At 41.1% G+C, this 18,427-nt stretch overlaps 1 protein-coding gene across 1 annotated transcript in view; it reads right to left on the bottom strand.

Annotated features, from left to right (window-relative positions):
* The window catches only part of vsnl1a (visinin-like 1a), a 29,838-nt gene extending 11,534 nt beyond the window's left edge, over positions 1 to 18,304 (bottom strand). Inside the window, exons 1-2 of the mRNA XM_044106725.1 lie at positions 17,966 to 18,304; positions 10,427 to 10,597 (exon numbers count right to left, since the gene is read on the bottom strand). Of these exons, the coding sequence (XP_043962660.1) occupies positions 10,427 to 10,588 (162 nt within the window). The 5' untranslated portion in view covers positions 10,589 to 10,597; positions 17,966 to 18,304. The remainder of the gene's footprint in view (positions 1 to 10,426; positions 10,598 to 17,965) is intronic.
* Positions 18,305 to 18,427: the final 123 nt, after the last annotated feature.

Here is an 18,427-nt window from a genome sequence, read left to right on the forward strand (position 1 = left end):
GGTAGAAATTCTAGCATAGAAATTGACTTCAATGGGAGAAAAGAAGTGAAGGGAGATGAGAATTGAGCAGAACTGTGTAGGTAAGCAATGGCCAGGCTACTATCCTTCATATTTAAAAGCCATTCTAAAGTGACCTAACAAAAACATTTATTCTCACCCACGAGGGTTGAACACAGAGCAAGGGGAATTGTTTCCTTTCTTTCCATAAATATCAAGAAATAAAGTTCATTTATGGGAAGGAATTCATGCCAAATATTTGTTGTGAACGATGCACCTCCATTTAGAATGTGTATATCGAGATGAAAAATGTAGATAGAGGGTTTCACTGCATGCAGACTCCACTTGTACTGGCATTATTATCACACAAATTACACACAAATTACCTTGTGGAGCTAAATGGAAACATCAACTTCACTAAACAGAAACTTATATTTAAAAATCTACAGAAGAAGCTAAAAATTAGTTTTTTCTATAAGCGGTGATGCTAGCAAAAATTATGCTAGCTGTAGCGCTCAAACTTCCACTAGGTCAGCAGCACAGCTAGGTAATACATGAACTTTGAAAAGCAGTAATTGCTTGAAAGATGCTTTTCCCACAATAAACCTGTCGCAATAAGCAATGAGTCAATTAATTACATTATAAATTGAAACAATCTCAATAATGTTGATTTCTCTTTCTACCAATGATTGGATGACAAAAGTCTCCAGTCGGGTTCATTGGTCTCAATTTTTTGAATGACAGTTTTGTTTACTGACGCTTCGGTATCCATTTTATTTGTTGATTTGGTATGCTAATGTGAGGATTTGCGTACCAAATCAAATGCACATAATAAACCTACCCAAAATTGTTTATTTATTTTGGGTATATAAAAGGTCTTCAAGTTCCAGTGTTAAATGTTTGTTAGAAATGAAAGTTTATTGATCTTTTAGAGGGTGTGCGTCCATTATTATGCCACGATGATTACATTGCTTGAAAAGTCTCAAAACATCATTTTCAAAATCTGTTATTGTGGATTTTGTATCACTATATGCTACTAGGAGCTACTAGGAGCTACTATAGCTACGTTTTCATCCTTTTCGCTCTGTAATTGTTACATTACGCGTCACGATTGTGTGAAATGTCGCTCAACAGAATCGGAAGTTGAAACTTTTGCCCCTGATCTACCTTGGCTGTAAAGTGTGAAAAGCGGTTGTGGAGCTAGTGTTGGATATTTCATAGGAAAGTCAGCGGCAGCGGCTGTCCAATCCGTGGTGGGTCACAGAACGGAGACATCGTCTAATCCTACAGCGTTCATCTAATCTGCAAAGTCAATCAGTATGTTGATCAGCGGAAGCTGATGCAGATAATGGCATGCTAAGAACAGCACACAACAACATTTCCTTGAATTAAAGCAGGGAATTGCATTTGGAAAGCATGCATAAGGATGTCGACCCGCCAGAAATCCCCCATTAGCGAAAGGGAATTGGTCGCAGCTCACTCTGTTGTGACGCGAACAGACAACAGATCTGAACAGATTAATCACCCACACCGTCAAACTTAAATGGTGCTCAAGGCTTAGCAAAAGTGTGGGAGGCATTACATGCAATTATCACGGATCATTCCAACGGAGCAGCCCATGGAAAGCTCGTTTTTATACTGAGCTGAGAAACAAACGATTAAAGATGAAGATGGAAGCATTAGATTGTGATGCAACGCAGGATTGTGAGGGGTTGAAGTCAAGCAGAGACGTTGAATGTGAACTTCAAAGTTTAAAAGCCTTGTTTATGCATAAACAAGGCACACCTGGTGGAAGAAGCTAAAAATTGCAAGAACGTCTGAGACATTTTGTGTCTCATATTATAACAAGACTTATTCTTACTGTCTCCACTAATACAAGCTGAGAGGTCCCACTCTCATGGGGTGAAGGATGTCTGACCAGAATGTATGCAAACCGCTTGAAAACCATTGTTGCCACCAGCAATGGCAACCCGGGATCCCAAACCCTAAACGAAACCTGAAAAGTTGGTCCATCTGAATGCGCTCACACGACAGAAGTGAGCCTCCCTGAAACTTGCTGAATAATTGAATCACGGCGTTGCAGTCCACAGGGAGGCACTTTCAAGAGGCCGCAGAGCGCGACAGGGTTCAAAGCTATTAATTTCGATAAATCCAACCATCTGGCCTTATGGCTTCCTCTTCGTCTCAAAGTTTCAACCTTTCTTATCGTTGTAACTCTCTCTTTCTGTCTGTCTCTGTTCACTGTTACAGCCCATTTCGAGGCCATCTCATCTACAACCTCTCACTCAGCGTTGCTCAGTAATTAACACCCATTATCCAGTTTGAGAGACCAGAGAATATTCATGATGGGAAAATGACAGACTTCTGATTCAGAGTCATGTTCTCCTCCCTGTGTACTCTGTAAACACTGCAAATTCCTATTTAGTCCAGAATGTATTCAATTTGTCTCCTTTAGTTTTCTACCTGTTCAAACAGCAACAGAGGCAGGTTAGTTGCTAAATTAGTACGCTTGTGCACCTCACAAATATTTTCTCTCCTCTAAAGTCAATAGAAAATATTCAGTTTCTTGCCTTTCAATTCTTCAGCCTTCGGCGCTGTTTGTGTGTGTGCGTGTGTGTGTGTGTGTGCCTGAGTTGTGGCAACGATGGAGAATGGCATCAGCTTCAGAAATGACAAAAGCTATTTTTAGAGCATGTCAGCCATGAGCTTACTTGAACAGAAGAGGAAAAATAGACGAGGCAGTGTGGAAATGAAAGACGGAAAATGTAAGAAAGTGATACGGAGAGGCTGATAACAGTCGGAGGGCTAAATCAGAGGAAGAATGTTTGCAGTCGAGGCTTTCGCATTCATAACAGCTCAACATCCCTTCTAGACTTACAATTTTCACATTTTACCACCCCACAACTACAAACTGCAGGGTATTTTAATGGAGGGTTGGCCTATTGTATCGCATAGGCCAACACAAATGGTTTAGAAGTAAAATTATACATGGTTTTTACATTTTGTTACAAAAATCTAAAATCTCAGGTATGCACAAACCCCTAAAGCCCATTTACTCTGATATCCCAAAATAAAATCCAGTGAAAATATTTGGCTTTCTTGATAGCTAGCTAGCTATGTCGCTAGCTTTTTAGCTGTCTATGAATTTCGCCAGATAGCGCTAGTTATCTGTCTGTCTATCTTGCGAACCAGACATTACAAGTTTCCTCTGTTTGAAAATGAACTCTTGATTATCTCAAATTCTAAAAAGGAAGAATTTTTTAGATTTGTCTCCTTTAGTTTTCTACGTGTTCAAACAGCAACAGAGGCAGGTTAGTTGCTAAATTCGTACGCTTGTGCACTAATTTAGCACAAGCGTAATTTAGTACGCTTGTACTAAATTACAAGTGTACTAAATACGCTTGTAATTTAGTACGCTTGTAAATTACAAGCGTACTAAACTACCTCAGATGAAGAAAACTGAGAAAAACAACCTTCTCTTGTAGTTTTTCTTTTAGATTTGTGTTCCTAATGGTAATATGATAATGGCAATAATGGTGTAATAAAGAGTTATAATTTAAAAAAAATTTAAGACAAAAAACACCTCAACTTTAAGGAACCTACAGGTTTGTGTTTTGGGTGCTAACTGCAATCTTCAAAAGCAAATAGGAATTACCAAAGTAATTTCCAAGTATTGTTTCAGTTGAACTCATCAACCCTTTGTGCAAGTCTGAAGTTTGAGCAAAACACCTTAAAAATGATATAAACTCCGGGCGTGCTGTGGTGGTGTAGGGGATAGCACCACCCACATTTGGAGGCCTTGAGTCCTCGATGCGGCCGTCGTGGGTTCGATTCCCGGACCCGGCAACATTTGCCGCATGTCTTGCCCCCTCTCCCTCCCCCTTCCCTGTCAGCCTACTGTGGTATAAAGAACACTAGAGCCCACAAAAGTCCCCCAGGAGGGGAAAAAAAAAAATGATATAAACTCCAGATCACCTGATGCCGTCTGAGGCTGATAAATCCAATTTCCCACAATGCATGCCTCGCCTCTTTTCATTGCATATTCCATTAGTGACACCCAGTGCATCACTGCCTTTGAATATTCACATCAGTCCTGCAGCATGTATGTTATTTAGCTCTAATCTGTGCGTTTGGCGACACATTTAGCAAATAAAAGTATGCTTAAAAAGTTCTACTTCCTGTAAAACTGAACGGATCCCCCAGGGTCCCGCTGCACCTTCTGCCAAATCTGTCCTAATGATGCACAAAGAGTTTCCAAACGAGTTCTCTTTCATAATTAATGTTCCATGTCAGTGTGACGGCGCATCTCTGTCTTTTCTGTCTGTCCCTTTGTCTCCAGTGATTAGGCCCCGTATGTTTCCTCGCAGAAACGTGGCTGTTGGCCAGATGATGTCAGTGTCCCTCTGTCGCTCCGTTTACCTTCCTGTGATCTGTCTGTCAGTCTGTCTGCGGGCCGCGGGGAGTCTCACACTCGGGAGGCAGGCGTGCGGAGGGATGGGCGCTCACACCGCACCGGTAAACAACGAAAAGCCGCAGCAGGTGATTTGCATCCGAGTGGAATCCATCCATACATCTTTATTCAGGCCACCGCATGTGTTTACTTTGGGCTTAGCGTTAAAGCTATCGCCGTTTTAGCAGCGCAGGGGGAACAAAAGTCATTCCGTTCTCTAGTAAAACCCTTAAAACCCAACAATCACAATGTGGATAACATTTCTACTTAAGATATACCTCAATCCAATCACCTGCAGCTTCTCAGGCGTCAATGCTCAAAGGGAGGCTTGCGCTTCAGGGCGAAGTTTCACACGGTGTATGTGAATTAACTCGGAAGGCTCACTTCCATTTCTGAGCCGCCGTCTGAGCCCAGCCACACCGCTAAAAGCGGGAATCCACAGGGGAATCAGAACGAGCAACAGGTCATTTCAGTGATTTGGAAACTGTGTGGTCAGGAATTGTGAGCAGAGAACTTGCTCTTAGAAAAACTACCAACAAACATTGTGGAACCTAACGTTTTGAGGAAACTTTAACCTTTAGATTTTGGAGGTTAGATTCAGTTAATAATGTCAGTGAAACTGGCAACTGGATTCTCTAACAGAAGTAAAAACAAATTAGACATTTTGCCAACCAGTACTAAACTAAAAGTGTTGAACAGCCCCAAAACTGACTGCTGAGGTAACATGAAAACCATCTTTCTGTTGGCCAGAGCCACTATTATTATCCAATTTCTACCAGAGTTAGGTTTGCTGTTTTGATTAGAATCCATATTAAGTTGGTTTAATTGACTGGTATTGGAGTTTAGCGCGACCCCAGAGTTATTTTTAGCTATTCACAAACAACTGTGTTACGTAACTTTTGAGACTTTTGTTTCTGCTTATGTCAGCAGCAACGTGTCCTATCACATTCAAAAACACAGCAGCAAAAAGGGTTTTGGAGTTGAAAATGTTTGTTTCGTCGACACACAGTTTTCACTTAAAAGGCGACTCGCTTCAATTCATCAGTTAACGGACTCTGATATTGACTCCATGAAAAATGTTCACTGAGTCCCAGATAAGCTTCTCAGATAAGATGAACTAAAACGGGATATTTTGAAATTCGTCAAGCTAAGGTGTAGAAAACTCATGTCACATTTTGAGCGTGTGGTAAAACAGAATCATCAAAATCCCATAAAGCCTAACGAGGACAAGCTCCTTCAGAGTGGGCTTGCCCTCCACAGGCCATTGATCCAAGACACTTTGATGAATGGCGGTTTAGAGCTAAAGCTTCCCTTCATCCATCACCTCTGCCTCCATTCTAGTTTCCACCACTATCTGTTTAAATGAGGAATGCACTTTTCCTATTATTATTTTTCTAATGGCCAACCTTTTAGGTGATTATGCGGTGCATACTGAAATATTGAAATATTCTAAGTGGAAAATTAAAGCTGAGTACTGACTTCTGAACCACAAAATTTGCATTTAAATGTGCTATTTCCATTTAATTGACCAAACTAATGGGTGTTTTTCTGAAGGGCTCATGTTTTTCTTTTTTGTTTTGGTCCTCTGCTTGAGTTCTTTCTGTAATTTGTGAACATTATCGGTACGGTTCCTCAGCATACATAAAATAAATGGGATTTCTGTTTTAAAGTGCTGAATATGACGAAACACATGGAGCTACTGAAGCCTAAACGTGACGTTTTGTTGCACCGCATCAAAGGAAGCTCTCAGACACAGCGTCATAACTTCCAGCTGACATGCTGCACCTGCTTTTACCGCTTTATTTTTATCCCCCAACACAGTTACATCTACTGCAGGTAGACCGCCGGCTGGAAGTAGCCCTTTCTATCACCCTGCCTGGGGAAAACTGGGACATTTCTGAGCTTGAAAATTTGGAAATTTGTTAGAAAAAAAACCCCAAACGAACTCCGAAACTTTCTGGGAAAACATTGGGAAATTTATTAATTTGAAAAGCCAAAAAATAGTTAGGAAAAACAAATCTGAAATTTTGATATTAATCCCAGAAACTGACTAGAAAGAACTGGGGAATTTTAGAGTTTGAGAAGATGAAAATCTGCATAACCCCCCTGAAATTTTGAGATTAATCACAGAAAAATTTTCTACTTTGAGAAGTAGAAAATTTGCTAGAAAACAATCTGAAATTTTCTAGAAAAAACTTGGAAATTTCACAGTTTGAAAAGATGAACATTTGCAATATATATATATAAATAAACAAAATAAAAACATCTCCAAAAAATTTGAAGATTAATTTCAGACGTTTTCTAGAAAAAAACTGGGAAATTTCGAGATTTAAAAGTAAAAAAATGTGCAAGAAAAAAAATCTCAAAAACTTTAAGATTAATCCCAGATGTTTTCTGGAAAAGACATTTTTCATCTTTTCAAACTCAGAAAATTCCCAAAATGTCAAAAACGTAATTTCTGACAAAATTTCTGAATTCTTTTGGCAGAAATGTACTCCTCCTTTATTTTATTTTTCTATCTACTACCCAACACGGAGTGGTAAGCTTCTGGTCACCGGTGGATGGGCTGTAAATATTCATCCAGCAAGTGTCCTTGCACTCATTTCTTCCATCACTCTGCTCTCTGACTCCAGTGGCTCTAATGACTAATAAATAATTTAACCACACTTTCCTTCACTTGCTTAGTTTTTCTCACCTCTGCCCCTTTTTCTGCTTCTCACTTTCTGCCGATGCGATTCCACCTTCATCGCCCTCCCACTAAACATATGACCTCCCCAACCCCCACCTTTTGTATTCTGTTTTTCCACACACACACACACACACCCACACACACACCCCGTCACTCTTCACAGGAACAATCTGTCCCACTGACGTGAGGTTGCAGGCAAACTATTTTTTCTTCTTCTTCCATGTATTGGCTCCTTAGATTTTTAAAAGCCCTATCACTGATATATTGTTGTCTAGAAACGTCAAAATGAGCCGCAATCAAAAAATAGGTGGTGACCCCCCCAGTCCTCTAAGACCTCTCCAGATTTGAACTGTGTTGCTTCTTTGGTGATTTCTCTTCCACTGTTCCTATTTGAATAGAAGTTAAAAGGATGTGCAGTTTGCTAAAAGTGCTAATCATCATGCTTATAAAGTAAAATACTGGCTCAGATTGAAACTTTCTGCTAAAAAGTTGCCATGTAGCAGAGGTGACCTGGATGCATAAGTGTGCGTTATGCAATGGCAGACCCCCCCGTCCCCCCACCCTCCGGCAACGATGCATTTCCCAGCCCCACTGATAAAAGATTAATGCTCACTCTTACACTACTGTGAGTGCTTTCTTCCTTGAGGACTCTCAGGAAGTTTAAACATAAAGCACAAGATGCTGAAAAAATAAATAAATTAAAAAAAACCAGCTGATTCTGGATGTTTTTCTTACTGGACTTACAGGCATCATAAAGCAAGACCACGTTCTCAAAGATCAATAAGCTTTAAATTCTAATAAGCATTTTACACTGGAACTGGAAGACATCTACTATATCCAAAGTAAATAAACAACAAATACAATCAATTTTGACGTCCCTGTAAACAAAATTGTCCTTCAACGGTTTTCCTGAGTTGCTTCTCTGCCATCAGTGAGTACACAAGCCTGATTGGCAGCGCTAAGACCCTCCTCGTGATTCTGATTGGTTGTTTTTGGTCAGGAGCGACGCATTTCTTCAGACGGCAATAGAAGCTCAGTGAGGAGGCGGAGGAGCTCAATCTTTCCAGAGATGGTCTGTCTCATAACATTCTGTCACGACACGGGGACAGTTTTAGAGAAATATGTAAAAAACATACTTTTTATTAAAAAAAAGTTGCAGTTTTAAAGTTCTTTTCAGACTACACGTTGAAATTGTCTTGTCATCCATGGGTTTAGCAACACTTTAGGAAGCCAGGAGTTTCCAAAGCCTGGACCGGGAAATCTAAGAGCCTTATATTATCAATCAAATCAATTTCTGGTGCAGGCATATTGATTCTTGCATCACAAAAATAAGAATATCGATCTTTTTTGTCGAACCCATTTTCTAAGTGTTTTTTGGGGCACTTTTTAGAATCAATGGGTGGATCAAAGTCGACTCCAGGCTACCTTCAATAGCATACAGGTTTTCAAAGACATGCCTGGCATGCAAATGTACTTTTAGACTGTGAAAGAGTAAATTAAGGTACACAAGATCCCAGGTGTGATAATCCTTTCAGCCAGGAGGAAAGAATAATGACTACATTATTTATATCTGGAAGCAGCCTTAGTCCCAGATGTGTAAACACCTTCAGTGTAAATCTATAGCTGCGCACATGGATGCTTATCCTAATATTAGTCTAATTCCTATGTCATCTTAGTGAGCAGGATTCTCCTCCTATTGTGTGTGTAAATGGATAAACCACAGAATAATTTCCCACCGCTTCATCAGAGGTAATAAGATACGGTGGGATGCATATTAGCATGGGAGCATGATCGTTCGAGTGCCTCTGATTTCTGACTCTGTTGGATTTCTGCCCAGATACAGGAGGGGGCGAGTGAAAGCATGGAGAGAGGGAGAGAGAGGGGGGGCAGGTTAAAAACAGGCATGCATGAAGAGTGATAACACTGGTTGCTGTGGTGATTCATGTGACCCTAACTAACACTTCCAAAACCAGCTGTGCAAAAACACATTATGAAAGTGTTTAAAGCTTTAATGTGAGAGCAAAGAGTTCTAAAAAAATAACTCCTGCAAACTCCTAGTAATCTGTTAAAAAAATTTTTACTTCCGTAGCCATCTAAATCACTGTATACAATCGGCGGCCATTTTATAATTTATTCCATATGAGTAGAGGAGCACCGATTGCAGTCTTCCTGCTGGTCACAAGGCCTGTCACAATACCAATTCTTATAAATTGTCCCAATAACTATTGCGATAAACAATAATATTTGCCAGATTTGCAAACCAATGTTTACATTTAATCTATCAAAGCCATTCTTCGACACAGGCTGTGTTTCCGTTACATATTCCGTTGTCAATATTCAGCTAATGTCGAACAAACCCAACTTCCCAATCGTTTCCATTAAAAATGTATTTTTTTTGGAAATAATTATAATATAATTATATGTCCCTTTGTTTCCGTTTCGCACCATAATTATATGGTCTAATCTATTGAATCAGGAGCTGCGTTTCTATCAACCATAAAATTGCACAGTTTCAGAATTGGAAACACGGCAATAAAAAGAGGTTTTTCAATTAAAAAAAATCTGCACTTGGATGAGATGGTTTCTCAACCATATTGAAATTTGTAGATTTCACAAAAACAGCATCACCTTTTTTGTATTGCGAAAGTCATGTGATCAACAAACAGACGTTACTACTGGCAGAAAAGACAAAGAAGACGACAGGAAGTGGTAGGAGGATGATGGCGCAGCATGTTTTTCAGTGACTGATAGCGTGAACAAACTTATTAACGTGTGATTTTAATTCCGTTTCTTACTTAGTGGAAATATCACGATTTCAAAGTGATGTTTTAATAATAGTAGCAGAATATTGACAAAGTTTTGCTCACACCTGTACTGGGAACACAGCGAGTTTAGACAAGTCGTGGTCAGAGTTCCCAGCTCCACCACTCAGTCTCTTTCGTCCTTTTCGCTCCTCATCTTCATACAAGCCATCTCAACAGTCACCGCTTCAGCTGCTGGCAATGCTATAAACGCCATCCTGCAACTACAAGGCTTTCGATTCAACACGCAATTCATCTACTGCGTCTTATCATCGCCACAACTCTCTTTTCTCTGACACTCAAACCAATTCGACATTCCTTGAAGAAGTGCTTTTCAAGAACCAAGACTCCTGTCAAATCTCTTCTTCAATAAATCTGTGTTGCTTTCCTGCCTCTGGGCTTAAAACGCAACACAAATTTGGCACTTCTGCGGCGAGCGCATAAGGGATTTGGACAAAGCGAGGTGTGATGGATCGAGCAGAGCCGCACCTTAACGTAGAGCTGCTGGAACTCGTCCAGGTTTAGCCGGCCGGTGGGGCAGTCCTTCAGGAATCCCTTGTACCACTGCTTCAGCTCGTGCTCGTTGAACTCCGTGTTCTTCACCAGGTCCTCCATCACTTCAGGGGTCAGCTTGCTGTTCTGTTTCCCCATTTTTTCCCCCTGGAAAGCAAAAAAATGAAGGGAAGCCCCCAAGAAAAACACACAGAGACACACACACACAGAGAGAGAGAGAGAGAGAGAGGGTTGAGGTTAGGCATTATTCAAATGTTGAGCAAGACCAAGAGCTAACAGTCCGCGCTACTGTACGAGGTTTCTGGGAGAGCGATTCATCAAAGCTGCAAGCAGAGATTTCTCGAGAGCGCTAAAAATACGCTTTAAACAAATGAAGTGCGTTCCGAGGCAGAATGCCTGAATGTCACCCGGTGTAAATTGGGCCTTCCTGCATCATAGCGTTCAGTTTCTGCTTCTGCCTTTGAGCAGCTGCTGGTCCTCATTTGTTTCTTTTGGTACTTTATTTGAAGTGGTTCGAAGCAGAGCTTCTACTACTTGCCAAAGTATTCACACCACCTGAGCAGATTTTGTCAAATGGTTTCGTTTAGAAACATTGTGTTGCTAGAGCAACACAATGGAGTATAACTTAAAACATGATTTGCATTTAATATTCAGACTGAACGGAAAGCCTCCTTTCAAGTCTTGCCATATGTAGGCCATACGTACAATAAATCGTCCCAGTAATTATTTCGAAAAACACTAATTTTGCAGTTTTGAGACTATTTTCTACTAATATAATGATAATGACATGTTGCATAAAATAAGCTTACGCGATTAACTGAAAAGTCCATCGAATATGCCAAATTTGTTTTATCTGACTAAAATAATCGCTGAGCTGCAGCCATATTTCATACCAGCTCTGCTATTGACTCCTTGTATTTGGCCCCATCCTTCATCCTTTAGCCCCGAATGTTTCTGATTTCTGTATGTATGAAATAAACTTCACTTCAACTTCACAATTAATACTTTATGGTTGCAAAGTGACAAAAACAAAACGTCAGGGGTGTGAATGCTTTTAGAGTACGGCATGCTCTCATTTCCTGGTTTTGTTTAAAGCTAGTTATTTGTCCAACATGTCTCCCTCCGTCTATGGAATCCGTTCCAACGGATTTAATAGCAACCTTTTGAAGCAGCGTGTCCCCACTGTGAAGTTGCAGAAAAATCTCTAGCATGTTTCAGTTCATCTTCCTTAATTCCTCCTTCTGCTGCCAGCTGCACGCAGCTCCAATCTGCCTGGTGCTCATCCTGCCACTTTATGGCCTTCATTAGATCATTACCCAACCCCTAATTATCATAAATTTGCAAAATACGGTTAGTTTTGGAACATCCCCGCTCTCCATCTCTGCTGAGACGCTCCTTCAGACCTCCTTCTGCGTGATAAGACCAGCACTTAATGGATGTTGCCAGTTATCTGTCTGCATGGTGGTGAAGACGTGCTGCAGCAATGAACCGCAGGAATCGGTCTGTCATTTGTTGGACGATAAATTGTCCCAGAAAAGAGATTACGATAAACGATAATATTGTCTTTTTGAGACCATTCTCTAGTAGTACAACAATAATGGCATAATAATGCAAGTTTGCTCTCTCAAAAATCCATAAACCTTAACTTTGAGAAGAATACTTCAGACTGGAAGTGGAAGATATTTTAAATAACCAGAAAAACAATAAGTAAATTGGAAATGACCAAAACCATAAATGAAACAGATTATGAAGTGTCCGTAAACAAAGCTGCCCTTCAAAAAAATGTTAAGCATCAGAAAGAAAATTAATGATCAAGCTCATTTTAACACTTATTGTCACGAACCACCTTCACATCCGAGTAAGACAATGGTTAAATCAATAGCGGCATCATTTTGTGCTGTACACTGAATAACAAATCGGTTCATACACTGTGGACAATTACGTTTTTCTTTCCTAAATAAGACTCTACCTTTCAGAGACGCTACAACAGCCCACTCAGTAGTCGGCTGCCAAACAGCAGACCTGTTACTGTGAGATATTAATCATTTCGCTCAGGAGCTTTCAAGGTGTCCGGGATCCTTTATTGATCAAGTGTTGACTCCGCTTCTCCTACGACTTCGCTTTGGAAATGCTGTTCGGCTGACTTTTACATCCTGCCTGTCAGTTTCTCATGGGAAACAGCTCCCCCCCCTGTTCACGAGCACAGCACATAGAGGGCGTGAAATTTTACTCCGCTGGAGAAATAAAGTCAGTAGCTTTTTGGTGACAAGTTATCTCAAGAGCCTTTACAGGTTTGTGTTTTGTACGGCAAAAAATTCATATAAATCTGGAGTTTAACGGGAGAACAATCCACTCGTAGTAGACAAGAGTACCAGTTCGGTACTGTGTTTCGATTTGAAAATTATATATATATACATTAGGACCGCAGCGACACACTAACCTCACAAAACGATACCCGATATTTTGCTCACGATACCGTATATATCACGGTATTCAGCAAATGGTATGCTTTGATACATTTTAAAGATTTTCTGAAAGATTTTAGAGGGACAGAGTGATTTTGGTGACACTTTGTGACGGTTCCATAGACTTGGATTAAATTAATTGGCCTGATGGTATAATACTGGTGTAATAAATGTCGTTTTCGTTATACATTTGCTGTGTTTAAATGTTAATTGACTGTCTTTATGTATTTGGTTATGCAGAAAATGAACCTTTTTTGTCTTCTTCACTTAGAGCTGTTAGATGTATTAGATAATGGAATTTATCTATTTCTTTATTTAATTAATTGTAACTGGTTGTTTCATTACATGTCATTTTTAATGTACATGTGCAAGTGGAAACACAAGGGATTTGAGTAGGATTTAATGTATCAATACTCCCAAATGAAAAATTGATACTTTACTTGGACAAAATATCAATAAATATAGCTGAGTTGTTAGGGATAAAGATTTTTTTGAATCTTTTTGATCGTACGCAGTGAAATAAGCATACCAAACTGGTATGCTTATTTCAATGCATTAAAGAGTGCACAGTAAAACTTGGCGTACGGAAAAATTTAGAAAAGTGCGGCGCACAAAACAAATCGGATGCGTAAAGCCGTGCACCTCGCAAATACGTGCAATAGAGCGCAGCTGCTGGTTCGCTCTGTCGCCTCCCATTAATGCATATGTAAAATAGTAGAAATACCCGGAAGCCTGTCGCCAGTGAAGCAGGTAACCATGGAAACGTCCTTGTTTGTAGCAGTATGAGTATTTATAATTAAAAAAAAGTCTGTATTTCATGTAAAATGTGCTTTCAGGGCACAAGATCACCTCAGAAAAACAGAAATAATACATTTTAAAGAAAAAAATAATCTAAATAAAAATATTTATTTAAAGCCGCGAAGGTGGTTTTCAATTTTTGTTTTCTTTATTTTGTGTGCGTGTTATGTTATTGTCTGAGGATGAATGCGGTTCAGTTTCATCGTGTATGTCTAGACAATAAAATATTAAAAGCATGAAAAAAACATCAGGCTTGAAACTCCCTAGTCTAAATAACTGAATGTCGTCAGATTTCATATTTAGGTGAGTTTTGACGCTTTGCAGTTTGATATTGCCCACAGAAAAAGTTTGCGTGGCTGGCGCACATTTTCACGCCAGCAAAAAAAAGTGTGCGTCTATTTGCGCAAACTTTGACGCAAAGTAAATTTTTATACATGCCTACTTATGCGTAAAATATGGAACCTGCACCTCTAAAATGTGCAGTTTTTCAGTGGCGCCAAAGAAGCTTTGTGTTAATGCAACACCCCTGAGCATCCTAAGTGCATTAAGTTGCTAATCAAAAAGCAGAGGAAGCTATACAATATTCTCATTCATAACTGACCCTGCGATCCATTAGCTGTGGTTTCTCTGTGAAAATCACCTAAATTGGAGCTTGGGGATTGTCGAGGAGGCAAATTCATTCTTTCAGTGACCACTTTTACAGATTTTTAATAGTATCTTAAACGTCTGCATGATGGCATATGAGGCACACCTTTCTACCGAGGTTTAAAACAACAAGTATGCAAACCTCATGGGATGAGGAAATAATTTAATTAATTTTAATGGACCTGCTACTGGTTCTCTTTTTTTTGAACAAAGGAGATGAGTGAAGAAATTGTCCTAAGGTCTGGAATCATACCATGGAGAACGATAACCTCTACCGCTACTCCACACACTGCCCCATGTCTTGGAATATTCAGCTAGAAATCCATAATGTTTTATCTCCCACCCACAGCAACCTATTTCCTATTGCAACTGGCCTCTACTGAAAGAGGAAAAGAGTATATCCAAGTCTTCATAATACCAATAACATGCCATCCACAGGCCAGAATAACCTCTATTTGTCCTACCTTCACAAATGTAAACATTTTTCAAACTCTGTTGGGTTTTTAATGGAAACCATGTATCAGATGATCATGACACTAGTAAGTGTTTAATTCCGCAACAACACTCCAGCTAGATTTAACGTGAAATACATGTAGAATATGTGGAAAAGTTATTCATGCCCATTGTTAAATATGGTGGAGGACCCGTCGTGACGTGTCCCTGTTTCTCTTCTGAAGGTTCTTGTGAAGAATACATGGCAAAATGTGATTCTTTAAATAGCAAAAAAGGGCCTTAAGACATCACAACTACCCCAGTGCAAGTCCAACCACAACGTTGGTAACCACTAATCTAGAGTAATTCTTCCTAGAGCATGCTACGCTGTTAGCAAAAGGGGATTGCACAAAATATTTTGCCTATTAACTTGGAGTTTACCAGTCCATCTACCTTCTGACCCTCATCTGTGGACATGAGATGTGGATCGTGGCAGAAAGAATGAAATCCTGGGTACAACCAGTCAAAAATCTGCAAGTGCAATGCCCTCTGACAGGAAGGTGCAAGACACCACTTTGTTTCAAAATAGGTCCAGGATGAAGAAAGCAGCAGCAGTGGGACGTGTGTACACTTCCTAAGAGAGATGTGAACAAATGACGTAGTTCATTGCCATCGTGACACTGTGCGTGTCTTTCTTTGTACTCGTACATGGAGGCCTTTCCCCGAATCACCTATTAGTAGTAAAATGTACATCTTATTTCAAGGGGTCACAAGAACGGCCATGAGATAAGGTGAACCTCTTGCAGAACTGTTGTGTTTTTAGTCGAAGATTCAGACTTGTGATGTCTGATGTGGCGTCATGTGGCATCACGTTCGCAATGTCCTCACAAAGCGCTCACGCTGCATCGTAATGTAAGCAATACTCAACACGCTGTCTCTTGTCATTCGCTCAACATACAAGCAGCAGAGACCGTTTCGCATCTGTGATGCATCAGGGTGCAGCCGATGGACCCAGCATCACATTTTCCGTGCTGCCGAGGTACTTATTTGTCACTCTTTATACAGGGATTTGTCTCAGAAAGTTTGATTTGAATTAGTCTTAGGTATGTATTTTTTTGAGTTCTTTGCAAGGGGATTCGTACCAAGTTTTTCACCTTTTTTTTCAGGTTACAACGAAACACACAGAGTTAAAGGGAAGCTGGATGGAGCCAAATTTAGAGCAATCCTGGAAGAAGACCTGTTAGAGGCTGCAAAACACATGCAAGGAAAATGACCCAAAGCAAGACATAGAGCAAGGACAAGAATGCAATGATTTAGATTAAAGTATATTCATGTGTCAGAATGGCCCGGTCCAAGTCCAGATCTAAATCCAATTGAGAACCAGTGGTGATAGTGATGTGTTACTTTGTCTTCATTGAGGTTAGTGGCTGTAATGAGACAAAATGTAAAAAGTGGTTCAAGGGATTTGAAATTATTTTTCGGGAACACTGTGAAACATTTTATTCAGGACAGCTAGGGCAACTTTAAAACATCATCTTCGTCCACATCCATCAGACAGATGACGCTCATCCTCCATATAGGGCTGCTTGTCATTCCCCTTTGACACCTCGGCTGATTGCTATTCTTCCAAGCTTCCTACGACCCCTGTCAGTTGCCCATCTGTCTTGTTACCGTCCACTGCCACCCTTGTGATGCAATCAAGCAGCACTGGGATGAAAACAGCCTGTAAATGTTATATGACTGAACTCCCTGCGTGCTGCATGCAAATGCGACGATGACTAAACTCCCTCTTCACATTCCGCCGAGCGTTTTCTGATGCATTCTCACTACTGGGTACGCGCAGTGGAATAAAGAGTGATGCAAAAGTAATCGGGAGGTGGGGGGGGAGAGGCAGTGAAGGTGGGGATGGGTGCGATCCGACAGAAATGCAGAGGCATGACGCTCCTGTTGAATAACAGAGAACACACCCCGGCCTGGGCGTCTGTTGTCTCGATCTATGCGTTTGTGATGTTCTGCGCCACTTACTCACAAGTGCCACAGGAAAGAGACGAAGGAAACAAACACAGAGCCAACTGGTGCATCATCAGCAAATGCCAGTGCGCCCGCTTCAGGACGAGACCTGAGTATGGGGCCAGGCCCGGAAAGGACAGGGATGGCAGGGGGGAGCTGGGGTGATGAGGCGCACCGGTTCACTTTGCTGCACTTTGCAGTTGCTGATCATACCCCGCACTGACTAAACCTGAATCACTGGAGGGTTCAGGTCCTCTTGAACCCTTTTGGGAGGGAAAGCAGATGGGACGAATAAGACGAAAGGTGCAAGACTGACGATGACATATCTGCGGCGTAAAAGAGGGGAGGCTTTACAGCCAGCAGAGCGGCCCTTGAGCTGGGGCAGTGGGCCATTACATAACACCACCCCATTTCCCATCATTTACCAACAGGAACTGACCTTGAGAGGAGTGCAGAGTGCTGGTATAGAGAGAGAAAAACGGGTAGAGAGAGAGAGAGATATCCAACATCAGATGTCAACGAACCAGTCTGAGGTTTTACTCCAGGCAAATTTGATAGGCTATAATAGCCTGAAGGCCTTTTTGTCTGGAAATGTAGCTTCCTACTGAGGGTGGGTTAAGGAGACACCCCCTTCCCTCCACCCCCCCATGCCTCTCTATCTCTCTGTGTCTCTATTTCAGACACACACTAGTGACAAACCAGCTCCACAAGCACATATCACACCCCATCCAGTGCCATGTCACGCCAAGCCACCCCGTGCAAGTGCCAATTATAAACCAAGAGAATCCACACATCTTTAAGCACCTCAATGCTTATTACCTGTTCACTTTGGATGCAAATTCAAAGATATGTGTGTGTGTGTGTGCGTGTGTGTGTGCGCGCGCGCGTGGGCTGCAAGAGTAAAGCAAACAAGACGTGTCATGCTTATTTGATGTCTGCACGAAAAATACCCTCCAGATTTAATCTCGCAGGTATAATATGGCGGTTTTATTGATAAAACGTGGATGCGTGCTTATTTGCAATTATGTGCTCAATAAATCAATGAATCACTCAGGAAATTAGAAAGGATGACGCACCGCGTTGCATCATGTCAGCATACATGAAGCACTCAGAATAATTTGAGGAGAAAAATGCGAGAAACGCAAAGCGCTCTTTTTGTTTTTACCTTGTGAGAATGTGAAGTCAACGAGAGAAGTCCGGCGGTCTGGTGTCTGGAGTGGTCTCAAAAACCCTCCGAGGACGAGGGGGTTGGGGGGAAAGAAACAAAACAAGCACCTCAGACGTATGAAATGCTCCTACCGCGAAACAAGAAGCTCACGGCTTTGATGTCTGCTTCTTTTTTTCCCCCCAATTTTGCTATTTGTTCCACTGTTTGGAGGAGGAGAGTCAGAAAGTACGGGGTGCAGATCCGCAGAAAGATGCTGCTGAACACGAAGTGCTGCTGATGCACGGAGAGGAGGAGACAGACGCTCAGCGGGTGTGTGCGTGTATGTGTGCGTGTATGCGTGTGTGTGTTATCAGCCTGATAGGCTCCGCACACAGCGGGAAACAGGCTGTCAACAACGCTGGACAAGAACTAACAATGAACTCGCCCTTTCGCTACTCCACATAAGCATATTTTCTTAAC

This window comes from Gambusia affinis, linkage group LG22 (genome assembly GCF_019740435.1).
Source record: "Gambusia affinis linkage group LG22, SWU_Gaff_1.0, whole genome shotgun sequence".
In the NCBI taxonomy this organism is placed as follows: Eukaryota; Metazoa; Chordata; class Actinopteri; order Cyprinodontiformes; family Poeciliidae; genus Gambusia; species Gambusia affinis.